The 22507-nt window shown below is 31.3% G+C and overlaps 1 protein-coding gene across 1 annotated transcript in view; it reads right to left on the bottom strand.

The window, feature by feature from the left end:
* Positions 1-22274, bottom strand: part of LOC143080282 (hepatocyte growth factor receptor-like) — a 28458-nt gene extending 6184 nt beyond the window's left edge. Inside the window, exons 1-16 of the mRNA XM_076256025.1 lie at positions 22177-22274; positions 17996-19054; positions 14503-14685; positions 13814-13942; positions 12727-12894; positions 12003-12139; positions 11371-11503; positions 10815-10951; positions 9366-9584; positions 8720-8813; positions 6908-7138; positions 5724-5873; positions 4003-4258; positions 3226-3423; positions 2516-2599; positions 996-1174 (exon numbers count right to left, since the gene is read on the bottom strand). Coding sequence (XP_076112140.1) covers positions 996-1174; positions 2516-2599; positions 3226-3423; positions 4003-4258; positions 5724-5873; positions 6908-7138; positions 8720-8813; positions 9366-9584; positions 10815-10951; positions 11371-11503; positions 12003-12139; positions 12727-12894; positions 13814-13942; positions 14503-14685; positions 17996-19054 — 3357 coding nt within the window. The 5' untranslated portion in view covers positions 22177-22274. The remainder of the gene's footprint in view (positions 1-995; positions 1175-2515; positions 2600-3225; positions 3424-4002; positions 4259-5723; positions 5874-6907; positions 7139-8719; positions 8814-9365; positions 9585-10814; positions 10952-11370; positions 11504-12002; positions 12140-12726; positions 12895-13813; positions 13943-14502; positions 14686-17995; positions 19055-22176) is intronic.
* Positions 22275-22507: the final 233 nt, after the last annotated feature.

The raw sequence follows: 22507 nt of genomic DNA, 5'->3' as shown, positions 1-22507 counted from the left end.
ATTTAGAAATTTATTTAATATGGCGATGATAACTTATATTAAATGAAATGGTTGGCATATAGTAGATTAACTTTTTGATTCATCAGTGAAATTGTCTTGAACATCCTTCCTGTTAATGGTTATGGATATGCTGTTACTTTTTATCAGGTAACATGACATAATGTAACAGAAAGGAATAACGCAGTACTTTTTGTTCATTTACTCGAATTGTGTAGAAGTTTACTTCCATCTACAAATCAATTTGATAAGATAATAAAAACACATGTACTGTTTAAGTACTGACAATGAAATATTCTCAGAAGGTACACTAAAAGCTGTAACAGGAGAGAACAACACAATTATTTTTCTCCAAATTCTGACTGCTGCTATTCACCTTAACATATGGAGTCATACAATCAGGAAATGATGCTCTTCACATTGCATGACAAAAAATACAATGTTGGTCTTTCAAACGTGCCCACAGGTGAAAAAAAACAGCGGTACCAAGAGCGAAATTACCCCCTGGGGACAACATTTAAAATACCCTTAAAAATGCAAAAAAAAAAATACATCCTTTAGTTATAACAAAATCACACCAGTAATGGAGAAGTGTTTTATATAAAATATCAGATTTGTGAAAATCGGAAGGCTGCTTACTTAATTTAGATATTCTTTGAATGTTTTAATTTTCAGAAAATAACAGGAGACAACATGATTTTTTTTTGGGGGGGGGGGGGATTGGCCCTTTAAATTATAATATTTGATTAGAAGCAATATTAAAAAGAATGTTTGATTTGGTGCAGTTGGTGCATTATGAAGTCTAGTTAATACTGAAACTTAAAATTTTCCAAAAAGATGCCTGAATAAAAAAATAATTGCTGGTGAAAGATGGAACATGGAAATTAGACTTTTTCAGATATTGTCTCTTATATATTTTCTTGGATTCTTGTAGCTTTTATCAATCAAAAGGACGTAGACACAACACCAATAATTACAACATATATACTATAACTTACATTTTCAGCGCTACGAATATAAGACAGTAGATCCCCATTTGACATGAATGGAATAATAACCAACGGGAATTCACCAGGGGCAACAGAAATACCAATCAGTGACAGCACATTTGCATGATTGAAATCTTTCATGATCATAGCTTCATCAAGGATTGCGTTTATGTCCTGTACTTCTGTTTCTGTAATTTATCAACAGCATTGAAAAAATTAGACTGAATATATATAAATTTGGAATACATGTGTACTATGCATGCTATGATAACTTGTGTGAAGATTCAGATCTAACATTATTCGATTGAATTATAGGACTGATGTATTTTTATTTTTAAAGTTAAAGCCTTGCCTCTGCTATTAAACAATAATATAGTAGGGATATATCAAATAAAATTGATACTAAAAACCACATCCTTGTTTGGAATGGGGGTATTTTTTATTCGATATATAAGCGTCAGGTCTTCGATCATCTTTTATTCAACATAAATTTATCTTAGAAAATGCAATTTATTCAATTTTTATGTTGGTAGACCGAATACATGTATGCAAAGTACAAAATCTTAAACAAGTATATATACTACATGTACCTAGTAAACTATACCATGTGCAAATGATGGCTAAATATAATACAAGTACTTGAGACAATCAACTGTGCCCTTGAGGGTTAAGTGTCAAGTAAAAGTGTAGATGTACATGTTTTCCTACCACTTGTATCACAAGTGACAAATTGAATTGATAATCTATCGTACTGAAAACATTTATATTGTGACGAAATCCGTTCAATCAGACAGTTATACATGATTGCCACTTTATCAATGAATCAGTAACAAATTAACATTGCTAGTTGTGATTTGCAGATGGTAAAATGTAAACAACTTGTGTTGTAACGGACTATATGTGAATTGAATAAGTTAAATTGACATTAAGGATATTTAAATTCGCGGTTGATTTTACTTTTTATTTATTTTTGTCAAACTAGTTTTTTATTTTAGTGCGGAAATATACATTTTTCGACAAAGAGCTTGCAAAAGGTCGATGAAGTTGTATTTCTATAACAATTACATCTTTATACAACTGTTGTACTATAAATGAAAAAATAGCATATTAAACTTTGAAATGAATAGACAGATCTGAGGTCGTAGTTTTATAAAATAGAGAAAGAAGCTGTATGGTTGCCAATGAGACAACTCTCAACAAAAGAACACAAGACACACTCAGACATTAACAGCTTTCGATCACTGTACGGGATTAAAAAACGAGCAGATCTGAGGTCGTAGTTTTATAAAATAGAGAAAGAAGTGGTATGGTTGCCAATGAGACAACTCTCATCAAAAGAACACAAGACACACTCAGACATTAACAGCTTTCGATCACTGTACGGGATTAAAAAACGAGCAAAGCCTATACCGCATATATTGTCAACTATACAAGCCCCAGAATTCACAAATGTAAAACATTTCAAACAAGAAAACTAACGGTCGAATGAATGTACCAAAAAATTACTTGTCATTATTGTTTTTACTTACTAAGAACAGTTTTGACGGCAACAAGTTGTTCGTCCCTTTCTTCCATTGATCTCAGATACCCCTGGTAAACACATCCAAAATTTCCTGCATAACAAAGTATTTCATAACTCATTAGATCGAAATATTGGACTATAAGTATCTTTATAACAACCAAAAGCATTGTTTTCATATAATATTTTACCCGATGTCACTCACTTATGAAATGCGAATGGGTTTTTTTTTATTTGGCTTTTTTTATTGTTTGGTATACGTATCTATGATGAGTATATTCATAATACCATAAAAAGGACAAGGCGAAATGTTGGGGTAGAGGGAGCTCTGTATCGAGCAAAGTGCATCAACAGCGTGCATTGCCTACTACATATGAGCATGTATGACCATTGCGATTAATGCATGAATTATTAGAAATATAATTAACATGATTGATAAATAGTGATGGACGAGAGTGAATAAAAGGAATTTTAGACGTTAATTGTAAAAACCTTTTACTTTTGATAACCAATGCACCATATAACGTGTGAAGAAACAACTTCAGTTTTTTTAACAACCTTGTTGGGTATGTTTTCAAAGCACACGAGGAATTTTTTATTGTCCATTCTTAAAAACAAATCATTCAGTATCGTATAAACTTGCGTTGATTTATATCTGTAGTCTTTATAGATGGTTTTTTTTCTCAAACTTCATAAATTTAAATATTATTATATACTCACCATGGCCAATATCTTGCCCAAGTCTAACCAAATCGCGTTCAATGAAGATATTTTGCTGCTTCAGCATGTCAACAATTTCAATAGCGTCAAATCCTGGCTTAGGATCCCAGGTAGCTCCTTCAACAACCAGCTCTGAAACGCTTTCTTTTTTATTCTGTTTGACATACCTAGGCATTCCTTGCTCGGTAGATGAATTTCCTTATACATAAATTATAAAATCAAAATGAATTGGCAAACAAATGTGATTGTACGACATCTACCTTACATGTTCCACGAAAATAAACAATTACAAGTTTTCTCTGAATTCTTATAATGAGCTAATATAAATTGAGTTGTTGTTATTTTCAACATTTATAAGTATTGGAATGATTTCATTGAGTAAAAACGCAATATTACAAATATCAAATGTATCTTCCAGTGTACCTGAATTAGGATTAGAAGATATTCATTCTAGTGGGCTGGAAACGAATTTGAGAAAATCATTTTATCGAGTTCGTTTTTGTTTGAAAATATGGTAAATCCCGAAAATTAAGCGTGAATTGTTTTATACTGCTGCTAAAAAATGAAAATACTTTATTTACTATCTAAAAAGCAATAAACATAATGATTTTAAATTTGAATATTTTAAATGCAAGTTTAACTTTTCTGTGATACACTCCAGTTGCAATTTCCGAATATAATAACAATATCACAAATATGCTGATTCTGCATAAAACTGGTGTCCGCATTAAACCACAGAAGCCTAAACAAGAGAGTATAAACAAAACATTCAACTACCTGTATCAGTTGGTGGATCCATAAGGCCTCTTGTTTCTGTGCTATTGAGGTACACAACAGAAAACTCTTCGGTTGCTTTCTTTCTAAACACTCCTAAGTGTTTCTTCCGCATGACAAATACAAGACATAAAATCAAAACAGCAAAACTCCCCAAACAAATTGCTGCAAGTTGGACATGTATTTGGTTCTTGCGATATTCTACATGGAAAAACCTCATGTTCCCTAAAACCGTCTTCCAGTTATGACCAACAGATACCTTTACAGTAAAACAAATAAAAGTTCAATAACAAAATATTACCATAATGATTGAAGGTTTAACTTGATGTATAAGTAAATATAACACTGAGGTAGACTTGTTATAACACCAAATCTGTTTTTATTTATTTGAGTAGAATACATTTTTTCATTTGCATTTTTATTATCAAATTTCATCTTTTATAATGAAATGTTGGGTTTTTGTTTAACCATAAACATTGCGACCATTCTTATCAAGTAAAACACATATTCTCAATTCTCCTTAAAAAAGTATTAATTTTCTGAAAAAGTTAAAATAACTTTTCGCTCAATTTACAATACTGCAGTACACATACTTGCTGTACGACTTTAAATTAAAGTTATACATGTCAACAAACTATTTTGGTTCGTTGCATATCATAACAGGTGTCTCTCGTGTGATCAAAACAGTTGTAGGTTTTCTGTTGATTATGTTGAATACATTTATGGAAGCAAAACAGGAATTCTTTCGAGATAGATGTGTAGCTAATGTCGTATAATATGTCCAGTTTTTATACCACAACTTTGAACTACACTCAAGAATAAGGATGGCGGAGCGCTTTTAATGATCTTAACTTCTTTCACGTATATGTGTGTCTCATGGATATGCCCGAGTATTTTTTTCTTGTTCAACATTTTTTCATAATTGGAAATTTCAAACCTCACTTTAAACAAAAATTTTACTCAGCGTTGAAGGTCATACGCTATCAGTTGGTGCTCTAATTCACGTTATTATTGTGTATATGATATATAAAAAAAAGATTTGATATGTTGCCAATGAGACAACTCTCCACCAGAGACCGAATGACATAAAAATTAACACCTATAGATTGCACTTTGTAAATACAGCTGTTTCTCAAACCACGCCTCTTTTGGGGATATCTTGAATATGCATAGAAAAAATGGTTCCCGGTTATGCTGTCTGTGTTCAATCTCACAGAGACATAACTTGGGAATGTTAGCAGTAAATATACATGTGCATATTGTTTATATTGAAATCTATGGTTACCCTACATTCGAGGTAGGGGTAGATAAGAAAATTAGTGTTAGTTTAAATTCTGAGAAGTTCAGGGCATATACACGTTGAAAGTATGCCGCACAGCCCTATATTTTGACCTTTGAAAAAAATTGTAGTGCATACGAACTTTCAATTCTAGGATAAGATTTTTTCAAAACTTCATAGTTATAGTGGTACAGTTTTAGCCGTAAAAGGAGTTCCTATGGGAAATTGCATTGTCAATATTTACAGAAATGCAACCTATAGGTCACCGTACGGTCTTGAACAAAGTCTAAATGGCATGGCAATTACAAATCACCTAGTTAATAATTATTCAATTTTCTACCGCCTTTTCACGAACCTTCGTATATGAGGATACACGTTTTATTTTATTTTTTTGGAAATCAACAGTAATTTTTATTTAGGAAGTTATGTTTGAAAAAATATTTACCTCGACAAGTAGAGGCACATCTTTGATATGAACTGTGTTAGAAAGGTTACATATCAGATAACTTTGATGGAGATCAATAACTGGACAACTAGATCCGTTTATTTTTATTTTATAATCTTCTTTTCTTGCTGCAGAATTCAGATATCGTCCCTGCAAACAAATATGTTATGATATACATACACTCAAACTTATAAACCTGATTCTGGTATTACTATTTTTATCCGACTAGGCGTTGTTGGCCTTGCTATGACTGTCATGAATGAATACATCATATCCTTTGTTTTTTAAGTTTGTGTTTTAGTCACATTCAAAAACGATCTTTCCATATAAAGAAATAAAAATGCATAGTAGTCATCTAATCTGTCTGCAACAAAAAGAAAGAACATGCGAACAAGCCTTTACAATGAACATTGATATATTTCCAATGTTTCCACATCAAAACGTTTCTGTTTATTTCATTTTTTGATGTATAAGACAGAGGCGAACGATATCAACGGAACATACAAACTTATCAGTCTAATATAAACTGACAATTCTTTAACTGAAACGAAAAAGACAAGCAAAATAAAGGACAGGTCTAAAAAAACAACTTAGAAAACTAAAGACTTATCAACATGAAACCCACCAAAAACACCGGGAGTGACATATAACACTTGTTGCTATAAGATGAGTTTATTCTTTATCACTGGGTCGATGCAAAGAAGGTATGACTAGCATAGTACTCAACATTTCTGCGATAACATGAATTATCATTGATATATTCATAATTATAAATTTTACAAAACGAAACTCTACCCACGAACATATTTAATAAGCTGTTCACGTGATCATCTTAACGTGCATTTTCTTCAGATGTACCCAATTTACCTCTTTAGAATCTAAAGGACTAGATGGATAATCTACTAGTTCATACAACAGAATGAACATAAGGTAACGTCATTGGTTGACATGACATATAACTCATCGGTCATGCATTTTACAGATTTACTACTGTTCACTAAATGTTGGCAAACGTTACAGTTTCCATATTGTATGCATATATTACTTTTGCCATATATCGCTAATTTTTCGATATTTTATAGATTTCAGTGTTATTGATTTGAGCGCCACTAATTATTTATTATAAAGATGAAACGCACGTCTATAGCATAACAATTTATATAAACTTCATGAGTTTTATTTACCTTTAGTTGTAAAAGTTTGTCCTTCATTTCAATATCTTTCAGTTGAGTGTCTATATCCAGGTAGTCTAATTCTGGGTCAGGATAAATCATGAGTTTGGTTGGTTTGACTGGATTGTTATCTAACATTACACTCATTCGTCCCTCGATAACCTCTGAAGATTTGTTCAATTCGGATTTCAAATCTGGAGTAGAACACACTAACAGTGATCCGGAATGTTTCATTGTACAAGACTGGAATGAATATTTATCAAATATAGTTATTTCCTCTTTGTTGCGAGACAATCAGAATTAAGACAACCAACACCAACCATTATATTTAAAGACTCCTGATTATGGTCTCTCACATAAATGGTGGTTTAAACACGTTATAGTGTTATTCTAACTCATGTATACCAAAGAGTGATGTCAAATCACAATACAAATTTTAATTACACACCATTAAAGTCAGTGCTAGCCGACTTCACTCTTTCGATTGAAATGAAGCGTACATAAAAATACCAAAAGACAAAATGAAATCATATGATATAGATCTAAGAATACTTGTAGGAAAATAAACCTAGTTGTAAACTCTTTCAGTTCATAAATACATAAATGTTCAGTTACTAAACTTTGAAGACCCAGTGGAATATAGTGAAATGACTTTATATACAGTAAACAAAAATATCATTTGTTATGCTAGGAAATTCTATATATGTTCAAAACTGTAAATATATAACAAATCATATTGTTTATTTTCAATATCGGTGTTACCCAGGAAGCCAATATTCAAATATTTACAACAATTCACACGATTTGTAAATCAGCTTCCATTGAGTAATGTTCTAAGGTTGTGAGTTTTATTGGCATAAGGATCGATCATGATTGATTAAGTTTGGATAAATTTTACGGACGTTTGGAATTCTCTCCGCATTCCACAATAAATCAAAAGTGGCCCCAAATGAGAAACGAGTGTGTTGAAAATGTTGTTAAATACGATAAGTTAATGTAAATAACAAAAATCTTACAGCACGAAATGACCAGATTTTTCAAATTAAAGCCATAAAATCAGTGACTTGCTGCTCTAGATAGAAATAAAGAGAAGTTTTCATTAAGTACTAAATAATTATCGTCCATCACAAGATATGGGAGTTACGAATGGCAAATGCTCTACAAATTATACTATCTTAACAAAACTGTTACAATTGGAATAGATATAAGAAGATGTGGTATGAGTGCCAATGAGACAACTCCCCGTCCAAGTCACAATCTATAAAAGTAAAACATAATAGATCAAAGTACGGAACGAAACATTGGCTCACACCGAACGGCAAACTATAAAAGGTCCCAAAAATGATAAGTGTAAAACCATTCAAACGGGGAAACCAACGAGAAACACTTATGAACTGCATCAACAAACGACTACTGAACATCAGATTGCATTTGTGATTAGAAACTGTACTTGTCATTGGTTGAAATCTTTGTTATCATTTTTTTTATTATGATATTTTGCTCCATCTTAACAATTGAAAGTAATTAAACTTGTATGATTGAACAAAATGTGCTTACAAGAGTAGCGCTTTGCAAACATTTATGCTACATACAGATGTATTCAAGAGGCAGTAAAATCAGTTTTCTCTCCAAAACATTTATGAGAATTATAAGAAAATGTTTAGAAATGTACCTTTGAATCTTACCAAAAATATTTACGCATAAATGACTTATGTCGAATAACACAATAACTTTACATGCTAAATACCCAACTTTCCATAACGGCCTTTATTATTTTTTTATTTAGAGAGAATATGAATTTATTAATGTTTTAATTAAACTTACTGAACCAATACGAACATCACCCACACTTATCATAATACCGTGGTTGGTAACAGAATCAAACCAGTTTCCAAAAAATTCAATGTTTAAACCTCCACTGAAAGAAATGTTGTTTGACACCTTAAAGCATAATTTTACAACGGAAAACAATCTTCTTCTTTTTATATATATATATTTAAGGTCAATGGGAAATTAGAAATATAACTTAAAGTTTCTTTTTGTCGTCGAATGCATCATTTGTCTCTTTCGCTGGATTTCTTTTGATATATGTATTTCACCAATAACAAACGATAGATTGTCGATGCTTATGTTTTTCTTAGAATTCAAATGCATTTTGTAATGTTTATAATTTCATCTCTGACTCTAAACTCATGTCGCTTAACCTTTCCAGGCACCTTATCATAACTTTCAAGACCTCAAAAGAAATGAAATTGAAAACACGTGTTTCTTGCTGTTTCTGCAGCCATCAAATGCTTTATACAAATTGTTTGTGGTGTTTCGTTTAAAATTGTAGCATTGTACCATCCGGTCTTTAATCGTAATTAAGTTTCATGGACAACTTTTTTTTTAATTTCAGGTTCTGACGACTACGAGGTTCCCTTTTATTTCCTCGTCAGTCATTTTAAACATAATCTTGATTAAAATATACCTTATAATAGTACTATTTCGTGACGGTTGCTGAATAATCTTTGGGTTTGGCATATAACAAAATGTCTTGTTTTCTAACGGCTGGTATGATGCCCCATCAATTGCCACAACAATATCTCCACTGTATTTACAATGAGTCATTTCAAGATTTTCTCCTTCAAACGCTTGTACACATCTTCCACAAGACTGTGTGAGGCACACAATTTCTGTGTTATTTTTCCTAAAATATAAAATGCCTTTAATGATTACTCTTGTTGCTAGATATTTAACTTTAAATTGTCAGATAACAAGTACATGATATCTCATTGAGATACCATAATAAATGTTATTTAAACTCAAATCAAAGATAAAAAAGGTTTCTTAAATTCGTAATTTTTGTTGTTAAAAAATTAAAACGATAATAAACTAACCAGTATTTTGACGCGATAGGTTTGTAAGGCTTGTGCCGTTTGTACGTGTTAACATTAAAGTAACAAATCTTGAATACAAAGAACCTACTTAAGCAAAAGATATTGTTAAATTCAGTTTGGTTTTCGGGTTCTTATATCATTAAAAACGCAAATATTTATTACGATTAATCATCAGATGCAACAAGTTTGAAGCCATAATTCAATGACAAATAATCATCTAAAAAGTTTAAAATAAAAATATCACTATAATCTGTGTTCGTTTCAAGCGCTTTTTTTAAAAAAAGAAGGATCCAGCAGGAGGCTCGAACTGAATACCTGAAAGCCATGAATGTATAATTGCGATGAACTTTAAGTTAGGCAATACAAGATACAAGATATTTTATTAACCAATGATGGTGCCCAAAATTTTACCTATAATATTACCAAGATAATAAAGCACAGTGATGATTAGAATGATTAAAATGATTTAAAGTTTTAAGTAAACTTAAACAAAAACATGTATGTACATTTAAAGAAAGTAATAAAGTTATAAACAATGTTATTAACAACACATTAACTCTTTTTGAAGCCACTGCGACTTGGAGAAATTACATTTCTTAATCAACTTATAGACCTATGCCTATGAGAGACAACTCTTGACCGATTTTATTATATTTTTAAAGCTTTTTCAACTACCTTAATGTTTTCTAGAAGTTTCATTCGTTCTACAAAAGTGAGTGCAATAGTTTAGATTGAAGTGATAAAAAACTTCAGATGAAAGAAACAAAACAATTTTCCCTTCATCAGACATGCCAGATGACTTTGAAAATTTTGAATTTATAATTTAGGTTAGACAGATATTGAGATGATGTATCTTTAAGAACAGGACAATTTAAAAGAAAATGTAGTTCAAATTCAACTGCGTTCTTACATAGGTTACACAAAATATAATTGAAATGGACATCAACTTGAGAAATAGTTAAATTCATCAAAGTCATATTTGCCAACTGTCCCAATTTACCATTCTGTTATACATTGTAAAGAAAAACAAAAATACTTACGATTGAATGTCACACAGCACCTTACCAATCTTCACAGAAAGATTGGAGCCAATTTCAAACTGATCGCCCGAGATAGTTAGCATTGTACTGCCGGATATCGGTCCCTTCATGGGGAAGATACTCATAATACTAGATTGCTGAAAAAGTATGCAATTTATAATCAAGAGACTTAAAGTTAAACATTTATTTACAAAAAATGGAGTCGACGAATCAGAAATAGAAATTAATTAGATATACCGATTAAATGCGCATTTAACGTGTTTTTGTGTTAACCGACCATCTGGGGCGCTTGGTGAGCACAGCATTCATTCCTCGGGAAGGAAAACCTTAGTATTTTAGGGGTTTTGAAATGATTAAGAACAGTATGTTCACAAATAAGTAGATTTAGCATCAATGGTATTTCATATTATTCAAGGAGTTATGGGTATTGTAAAACGGAAAAAGCAATCGAATAAAAACAAAAACAAAAAACCTTCTATCAAAAAGAAAAACGAAAATGATTTACATGTAAATAAAGAACAGTGTCATGAACATCCATTTTTGTACTCTCACATACCGTATATTCAAATAATATGTCCACTTGTTCCGATATTCCATGAATTCTATAGGTTTTTGAGGTCGAATCAGTCACGCTCACTTTTACAGATGTAGAGACAGGCACTTCTACTCTACTTGTCAGACACGTTATTCTGTGAGTGAACAGAACATTAGAAAAAATTAGAAAATTAAAATGTGTTAAAAAAGTTTTTCCTATTCAATCCTGCTTCACAATTATCTTTATACGTAAAGATTTTATATAAAGTAAAATTGTTCAATCTATGTTTTCAGATAAACTGGCAAACAAAATCAAATGTTAAGTTGCAGAAATGTCCTTATTTACAGATATAAACTCAACTTATCCCAATGAACTTTCACAAATATGACTGCGGTTCTGGATAATCAAATCAAGTATAGATTTTGACCTCTGTGTAGTGAAAATGGCTTTTTGTATCCTTTAAGATGTTTGCAATTATCTAATTCAGAAATGCTTTCTAATAAGACAGTTTAAATGTAGCTTTCAAAAGAGAATTTTCATTTGAATAATTAAATTAGTTAACATAAATTCCAGTGATGTTAATGCTCCCTCTACTCGTTTTTATCGTTGGTAATATAACATGAACACTCAAAAGGAAGTTAATTAAAGTGTACCTTGCATCATTAATATTCTGGATCAAACATGATGCAGCTCCAATCGATACAGTTGCATTGTTTATCATCGAACCGAAGTTCTCGCCTGCAATAGTTAATTTTGTTGATCCTTCCAGCGGTCCATTCGCTGGGCTTATCTAGAAAGAAGAATAACCACTGTCACCAAACATATTATCATTTTCAAAATCAAAGATGAAAAGACGAATAGACAAACAACAGTCCTCAAATATGCATAAAATAAGCTACAGTTGTACTTAAATATGCATTTTGTGTTACTTTATTAACAGGCTAATTAGAGGACATTATGTATGCTTGCCTACAAGCATTGTCTTGAATCTATAGTGATATGTTGTTCCAAGTTGAAGGCTTAATTGTGACTTTGATATAAAAAAAAAAAAAAAAGGAAACAGCGTATAAAGTTATGTTCCATTGGCTTTGGTATTTTTATGTATATGACAGGTATTATTACATTACAGTCTTTCATTTTCATTATCAAACCTCAACATGTTGTGTTTATCATCATTTGCTTAAGGAGTTTGCATCCAACGTTAAAAAAGATAATTAGCTGAAATAAACAGAATGTATAACTAAACAGCCCGCATAAGAGATGTTATTTATATTTCACATAATAGTTTATCAGGAAATAAACATGTGTAGGAAGATTCATCGCAGAGTCTAAATGCTGTTAATATGAGGATTTACTAATATATAAATCATCACTTACACCCAGAACAAATGGCGGACATGAATCAGTATGCCGTATTTTGTGTTGACAATTGGTTTCTGTAGAACAATGATCGAAACACCATCCGCATCCAAGTGGATCATGACTGGTTACACATTCTCCACACGTCTTGTGTAGTTGACATGACGTCATTGACAATTTTGTGACCTGGAAAAAACATTAAAGCATAAAGAACCTTCAACACCGGACCGGAGTTCTAAAATCATGAAATTTAATGCTGCAATGCATATTCTGTGCCCAAATTGAAATACATTGTTTATTTATTTTTCAATTGTTCTGTTTGTTGATAACGTTTGATCTAGTCAGTTATTAAACCTTAATAAGGTACGGTATATTTGTTTTACACTTTTACAAGTACTTTTTAAATATTTTATAGCAACCGCTGGGTTTTAATATCCTCAGCAATCCGCCAACACTTTCGGTTCCTTTTTGTCTCGTTATATGTCAATCTTTTTTGTGAAATATATTGAGACTGACACCACCTCTTAAAGTTTTACCCATTTGAATAGGAGAATTGAGAAAGGAAACGGGTCAAAGAGACAAAAACCCGACCCTGAGCTGAAGGTCATTGAATGGTCTTAAACGCAGCGTAGAATTACTGCATCCGGATATATTTTTTTAGATTTTTTATGTTTTGTTGTCTATTGCATTTGTTGATAAAAAAATATAGAATATCATTCCTAATGGATAATTTATAATTATTACATTTAAGGAAAGATTGTAATATTTTTTCTGTCTATGAAGATATAACATACAAAATTTGGTGCACACTGAATAACGCGCGTAGCGGGTTATTTAACAGTTTGCACCACATTTTTTATGTTATTTCGAATAGACAGAAAATAAAATTCTTATAATTTAAATCTAAATTAAATTTTACACCGTAGAAAACCATGAAAAAACGTTGATTGCGTCACGGTCATATGACTAAATTATGTCTATGGGATGATAACAAAATAACGTCAGCCAATCAGAAGACGCGTTACATCAAATTATTCAGCAATCTACTATTTTAAAAATCCTGTTATGGTGATAAACTATTTCAAATCAAACACATGATAGTTACCCTGTTTCCTGATAAAAGATAGAGATTACTGTGTGTATCTAGAACCATTTCATTAGCAACTGGAATATTTCTGTCACCACTTACGTCAAATTTGACGTACGATCTACCCTTTGTCGATGTAACCAGTATCTTAAAAAAACAGGAATATATATTTCTTTTTTTATGGCGAATGCAATCATCAGATGTAAATTGATATATTTAAAGTCTTATGTGTTGTCTTGCAGCAAGATTTAATTAGGACATTGAAATAAATATTTATTTCACTTGTTTAACGGAAACCAATTTAAAGGTCTAATTCCCCCTCCCCCTTTATCCTCTAAAGACATTCACATCAGTTGGCCTATGTGTGGAGCTTTTTAGTTTTCAACGCTCGCCAACGCTCTTCTGATCAATTTGGTGTACTGTATGTTTAATTCGAGCGTCAATAACGAGTCTTGTGCTGTCCAAATTAGGCGTTTGAGAACTAGATATAATACTGCTGACATTCGTGTTTTGCTATGGCGTTGTCTTCGACTTACGAGTAAGAATATCCAATAATATCTTCTACCTATCTTTAATGTATATGTGTGCCAAAGAATCCATAGCAACTGTAGTTACTTGAAAACTGAATATCCATTCTCATACGGTCAGCTCTGGAATACTCATGATATTAGATATTTTATTATTATGTTATAGCTAGAGTCATGTACCTTTCTTAAAAATCCAGTATTACTTCCAGCAAGGATAATGTCGGCAGAACTATTCCTCCATGGCAGAATAGAGGTTAACAATTCATTGGAGATCTGATAAATGAATGTATTACTTAAACCGTCACCACGAGCCTCGATTCCAAATTCCATTATCTTCTGTGTACATGATGTTACAATTTCGCCCTACAAAGTGTTTTTAATCAATGAAACGTTTGGGGAAAAAGTGTTCCGTAATTAAATGGAAATGTATTATTCTGCATAATTATCTGTTCATTATACCTTCCAATATAAAAACTAAGAAGAAGGTTAATAAATGGATGCATATGAATATAATTACCTTTTTTGTGTCTTACTGATCGAAAATGATACTTTTACGGTTGAGAAAAAAAAACTTAATGTGAGTAACATCTCAGAAATTTCGATACTTGTTGTCCATTTTGATTAGCTTGTAAGTTTTGAGTTGTGATTTCTTTATTCTTTTTGAATATCACTTCATTTTGAAGATATAATTGTAGCGTTTTACAGCTTCATATATCATAAAGTAGAGTTCCTTGTCTTACCAACCATACATGCTATGCTTACCCTTACTCCTATGTACATTTTTATGTTTAGTACTGTTTAAGTCACGGCATTTGTTTTTGTTATATACTGCTAAAATGCTAGAATATTGAATTTTGTTGTCTAGGTAATATATTTCAAACAATTAAACTTGCATTCTCACCTACAAAACTCGTTTTTCTTCCAAAAGGTGTGGAACACGGATCCATTTTTTTTATTTGGGATTTATCATTATATTATCAACACAAATTATATATGTCTAAACTTAAGTTTGTTAAAATTTACATTTGGTAATAACATCTCTAAAAAACATGAAGCAACCTTTCAAAAATTGACTGTTTTTAAAATGATGAATTATAAAAAACAAAATCCATTTAAATTCTCGTATGTAAAGTTTGCTTAAGGGACAGACCTGATGTATGAGAGACAACTCTTACACAGGTATCGAAAGTCATCTGTGCGTTTTAACCTAGCAGTAAAGGGAACAATGAATCAACCACTTGTGTTGTTTACATTTGGTTATTAGAATGATAAAGGAGCATCTAAGAAACTTGCACAAGTTAGTATCCATCAAGCATTACATTATAGAATACAATTGTTTAAGGGTTAATAATCATAGCAAAAAAGAAAATGGAATTGGAGGAAAAAATTAATTTTGACCAAAAATTTTCCTTTTTTCTTATGTTTTAATGCTAATTTAGTAAATCGAAATTTGTGTTTCAAACAGTAGTTTCAGTAAAAGTTTGTTATTTCAAGATAACTAAACAATGATTGTTACTGCAATTGTTTTAGGAATTAAACAAGACAACGTACTACCCATAATTTTAGAGCTTTTCAATAGCTAAAAGTTCTTTATTTACAATTAAGCTATAAATATGAACATGACATTTCATATTCAATTTGAGCTATGCTCTTACTACACATTTTAACAGTTATGGATATCCCCAATAAGAACATGTGTAAAAATACACAATATTATATACCTACCAGTATTTTGACCGTTGTGTAGAGTACCATTAAATTGGTCTTAATCAATATGCCTCATGCATAAGACTTTGGCACATGATGCATAGACTTCTGCCTTTTCAATGGTGCAAACATTAAAAAAAGACGGGAAAACGTTAATGTTACCAAGGCATATGCCGTTAAGTTTATGTGGGTTATATCAGTAGCTCTATAACTGTTTAGGTTCTTATATAACTCTTGCCATTAAAATGTTCGAAAATGGAGATAAATCTAGAAAAGCGCTTCAGACCATTGAAATTTTAAGTGTAATTTCATATTTTACAGCAGTTGGTCGATTCTGCTGCTTGTGGACTATCTCTGCCCGAGGGAATCATCACATTAATAATTAGTACATCAGTTATGATATGATTTATAACAAGCAATTCTAAAATTTATCCGCTTATTAATTAAAAGATACCAAGAAACTAAGGTGTAAACTATCTTATGCAAAGTTAATCTTAGATTAATCTGACTATGTTTGATATACTTTTTCATGAATCTGTTCAGGTGTTTTGATTATTATCCATTCTTATTAATATTTTTTTTTGAAGGATCTTTTAATTAAAAGATATGTTTTCGCCTTATGCAAGGTTAAGTTTTAGTAAAATTATCAACTATAATAAAGTTACAACGTAAGTATTTTGAACAATTTAGCACACCAAGGAATAGTTTGCAATGCTTATTAAAAAGTAAATAAATATCCATGCAATTGTTAGTTGTAAAATTAATATGAATTTTGTGTAAAAACATTTTATTAGTATAAGTAAGCATTTTAAAATGAAATTGCCACCTCGTTATGTTCATCCTGTGAAAAAAAAGATATATAATGATAAATTCTAAAAACTGTTGTAAATATTCCAGGTAATTTTAGGATGAAAACAATTTCAAAATGTATTTATATCGTTGGGTTTGCAAGTGTGCCTTCACAAAAAAGAGATTGTGAATACGTACCTGCCATTTGAATGGTGTTTGGTACATGCAGACTATTAGAGTATTTGCATTAATCAAGTATTTGCTGGCGTATCCGAATCGACGTATCGTATAACACGTATATGAGGAAAGGATAAATTAAGTCAAGTTGGTCCCGATGAAAATATTATATAATGCACTTAATTTTGATAGAGATCGGGGTAAAATCATTATTGTAAACAAATCTGTTCGATCCGTATACGTCGATCCGTGCACGTATTCTGATACGTGAATAATGCAAATGCTCTATTGATAAGTCAATAAGTCAAGTACGGATCCATTGATTTTGTTTCAGTCCTTTTTACTGCAAAATTATATTTTGAACGGTTTCTCATATGCTATGTGTAGACTCATATAAAGTTATACAACTTGAGATTTATGATCCAACCGTTTTAATGTAAATTATTCAGCTCTTATATGAGATATTGTAGCTGATATGTAAAAAAAACTTTAAAATCAAAAAGTATGACAGAAATGGACATCAGTCGAATGTCATAATTAATTTTAAAATATATATTTTGATGAACTGATAATTAATTGCTGTTTAACGCAACTTCGCACTCTTGTTACTTGCTGAAGTATATCATGGCGGCCATGTTTATTATTGGGGAAAGACTTGTATCCTCTTGAAACTAATGATCGTTTGCCAGACAATCCTTGTAAATAAAGATCGACATTGAACACATCTGCCCCGTGGGTTTATTAGCATGCATACGGAACTGAAATATATATAATACAACAATTTTATGAATTACTATATTATATATGATCATGATACTTGGGCAACTACTTTTAAAAGATGTCTGAAAGTCAAAACACGCTATGCTTCAACTCAAAGACAGCAAGGGCAAGCGTGGAAAAAACTTGAAGCTTTGAGCAATCATTATCCTTTCTAACTTGATAGCAATTTTACACTCCTTTTGGGTAGGCAAATACTGTTTTACAATTTAATGACATTTACCTTAGAAGCAGCTGCGCATTGAGTAGAATTGCAGTGCCATGATGGGGTCCCCCATGTTGGTGTTCCTTTAAAACATTTTGTCAACACTTCACTTGCAAACTTCCTTATCATTTCATCAATGCTAAAGACACAAATAACTGAACCTTGAGTATTGTCGGCCTGAATGTTGTCAACATGGTATGCCCTTATACCAAAGGTCATATATAGCTGTTTTTGCGCGTTGTCGTAGTGAGCTGCTATTCCAATGTCATACTTTGTAGGAGTTTTACATGAAATTGCCATTTCCTCATAAGAATTGTAATCGTGTTTTGCTTTGCACAATTTTGATATTCTTGTTTCATATGAAATGCTTCCTGAATCGATTATTGATCGAATGAAAACATGAAAGATGTATTTGTCTGCTTCAAATATATGCAGAAACTTTAACTTAAAGTTTTCGCGTTTGGTATCACATACTGAGAGAAAACTCCAAGCCGAATAATGATCAAAGTTCCAATCATTGTTAGTAGTATAAATATCAAGAGTTGCAAACTCATTGTAAAAGTAATCTGCTTTTCTGCCATCATAACTTTGACCAATGAAAAATATATCATTACCATCTTTGTCCTTTGTGATGAGCATGACGGATGAATTTTCACTTCCAAGATAATTCTTTTTGATTTCGCCAAAATTACGTTTAAGACTGATATTAGATGAATCATACATGTAACATATACCTTGGCGTGCTGTTCCACAGACGATCAGGGAGTTTTGGAATGACTTCAGTATACTAATATGGTTATTGACTGTTTGGTATCTCATGTATATACAAGAATTATCAAAAGGATTACATTGTTTACTGTCGTTGACAGGGCCAATTATATCCTGTTTTTGCAGCCTAAGGTCAAAGTTAAAGTGGAAAAGAGTATTTTTTCCTCCTATGTATAAACTTCTTCTTTCTTCCTTTATAACTATTTTGGATAGTGGACCATAGTTTCTTGGTACAGTATAGTTCTGATGGAAAGCAAATGTTGTTATGATTCTCGCTACCAGACAAATCCCTACTAATCGCATATACATCTGAAGTAAAAATATACACTGGGTTTTAAAATATCATTGACAAAACATCCTGATTTCAATCTAGCATTGCTTTATTACAATGTTATATAGATAAAAACTCAGCAGATATACCACGAATATACTTTTCTACAGATTCGCATTTCGTCTTTAATAAACGCAGCAGTCACGCTTAAATAAAATAATGAGAAAAGGTATTTTTGGTTAGAAGTTGAAGGGCAGGAAGGACAGTAAATTCTTAAAATAAATTTGCCTTATACACCTTTATTAATTCATTTCTTGGGTAGAACTTACGTAGTATTTTATCGATATATTGTTGGGCGTCCTAGCTATCAAACAAACTAAAAGTGTTTTGCTTTTAAGACGACAGTATTACTAGATTTCACATTTAACATTTATGTTATCAATTAACGTTCTTTTATTTGAACTTGATCCACAAAATATACAACAGTAGCAAACAACAACTTGTATGACTATATGAGAACAAAACACGTATGAGTCTATAAAGGAAAACGTGAACCCAAGGTCATGTCTTTTTTTAAAATAAACAGCATCAAAAGATTTTATTTAAGAAGAAGACGAAGGATAGAAAAGGGCCAATCAAACTCATATGTTGGAAATGAACTGACTAATACCAGGTGCATAACTTCTTGTCAAGCAGAAAAATACCGGTATGTCTGCATTTGTTTGAATTATATGACATAGCTATCTAAGAAGTTGTGTATTAACCAACTGTTATAGGTAAAGATCGCTCAGTCAATTTTTACAGTCCTCTGTGTTCTACAACTTCGTACTTTATTTTAGCCTTTTAACTAATTTGATTCGATCTTTACTGAAGAATTTCTGAAATGAAACGTGCGTCTAGCGTACAAAATAGAGTAGGTCTATGATAATCTTTTTGAGCATGTGAAAACAAAAATACAAATAGGGAAATGAGGGATTCTTTGTTTGATTAAATGAACGACTCGCATGTGGACTACCGAAAATGTCTCTTCATCGAATTTACATTTACATATAATTACATTAGATGTATGTTTTATTATAATACTTTATTCTGATTGGCTAACTGGACATCACGTGTTATTCCGTAAGTAGTTGCATTGCTCAATACAACTTTTCATTTATGATAACACGTGGCCCACAGGTGAATTAAATTAAAAAAATATATAAAATTCGTGTTTTCATGATCATAGCTAAAAAAAAGTAATTATAAGTATTGAATGCTTCTTTTTGTAACTTTATAGGGTTGTAAAAGCGTTGACCGTGCGCACATTTTTAGAATGAAGCGCTTCCGCGCTTCATACAAAATGTACTTCGGTCAACGCTTTTACACCCCAATAAATTTACAAAAAGAAGCATTCAATTCTTAAGTGCTCTGGGTTTTAGTATAGTTTGTGTTGCTCAGTCTTGAATAGTGTATGTTGTATTGTAGACAGTTGTTTGTATTTTGATTGTTATACGAATTGAGTCACGGTACTGTCACTTCGTTTTCAAACAAACGGCCTAAGATCCTGTAACTGTGGAAAGACAAGGCAAACAAAATTTTGATTCGAAAAGAAGCTTTTGTCACTCCAATTTGTATGGTGCATCAGAATATTCGATAAATCAAATCTGACTTATCATACAAATGAAAACAAGCGGATGACGATGATATACTATAAAACAAAAAATCTGGTCTTTGATGGGCTTATAGAAAGTTCAGGATTTTTCGCTCTTCGCTCTCAGTCTACTGGTAAAATTTTCTCTTAAAAAAATGTGTAAGTAAACAGTTCTAAGTTATTATATCAGGATCAATTAATTATGTACAACATGAATAACATTTTAGAATGGCAATGTGTCAAAGAGACAACAACCCGACCAATATCAGACAACACTTGTATCGCGTGGATTTTTATCTCTATGGTGTAGGGTCACAATTTGTTTTTGTTACTTTTTTTACCAGCAACCAAGCTGTTCATAACGTTTACCCTTATCACATGAGCAAACAGAATATTATTGAACTATAAAATTTTACTGGAAGTAAGCTGGATAAATAACTTTTTAAGGTTTGTTATAATATGAATGAATGAATATTGTTATATTGTCAATAGCTCTTACAGGAAAACATATCGGATGTCGACAAAAATTAGTTGAACTATCATCAATACATTACAATTTTGTTAGTTATAACGACACGGTATTGTATTAGTCAAGGGAGGAAGTCCGGTTTATTTTTAGTTTTTAAAGGGTTCATAGTTTGCATTTATCATCTTTTGGATAAAATTCATGTTAAATGACTGCCCTCCATTTCACATTAAAAATGCTCTTCTTGTAGTTATTTAAAAGCAATGAAGTATCCATGATCTTTTACCAAAAGAATACATGCAATTATATGAAATCATTTAAAATTAATATTTGAAACCTTTCTAATTTAAATGATCTAAAATAATGATGTATGAGTATAAGTTATTTGTTAATTTATATATATTGTATAAAATTAGCCGTGGACCACATTATAAACTATTTTGGAGAGTGATCATGGAGTTTAAAAAAAGTCACGTGTTGTGGACGGTTTATTTAGGGTGAGACGAATCAGTTCCAGATTACATTTCGTGTATACGTAGCTGATAGCAGAAACTTTGAAACTAACCTAAATAATCAAAGTGAATATTGAAAGTAGAATTTTATATATTCCATGTAGCGTAATGCATTTAAATGTTTCTATTTACTTCTGACAGTTGCTGTAACTTTGCAGCAAACCAGTGAAACAGTTTAAAAATACACTTTTATCATAAAATATAAGCTGTAATGAGGATCTCGAAAACGACTTTCACGAAAGGGCTACACAAAATGTACTACACGTGTCTCAATTTGCTGTTTGTCCTCGTATATTTTTTTGTTATCTTAGAAAATGGCAATTCCATTATTTTCGATACTTTTGCACACACTATTGATGAATATGTATGTAATTCTGCTCACTACTTTCTTGTCCGCAGTATCTTTGCATTTACATATATCTATGGTAAAAACTGGATATAAAACTAAAATGAAATGCAACCATACACAAAACATCTATTTAGAAATGGAATGAAAAAAGATTGAAATACAATTATTGTAGTAAATTCTAAAAGTTTATATTAACTTACATTTTTGCACTTTGGATGTCATCTAAACAAATATTGAACACTGAATAGTTCCTGTTATAGTAAACCACTCGTACTTCGCTTCAGGAAGTACATCATCATCTCATTGATCGTGGTCTATTTTTTGATATTTTCGAAAATAGGAAATATACTTTTTGTACTTATATATCTGATATATTTGATTTTTTATGCCTTCACATACTTAAGCAAAAAGAAGATAAATCCCCGGATCGATGCATATTTAAATTTCCATCTCTTATCCACATACCATTTACATAGTGCATCATTTTCCGTATTTTTTTATTTTTTTTTTTACATTGATTTGTCAGTAAAT

The sequence above is a fragment of the Mytilus galloprovincialis genome, chromosome 1, assembly GCF_965363235.1.
Source record: "Mytilus galloprovincialis chromosome 1, xbMytGall1.hap1.1, whole genome shotgun sequence".
In the NCBI taxonomy this organism is placed as follows: domain Eukaryota; kingdom Metazoa; phylum Mollusca; class Bivalvia; order Mytilida; family Mytilidae; genus Mytilus; species Mytilus galloprovincialis.
Note: the sequence above shows the minus strand (reverse complement) of the source record. Positions and strands in the feature narration are given on the sequence as shown.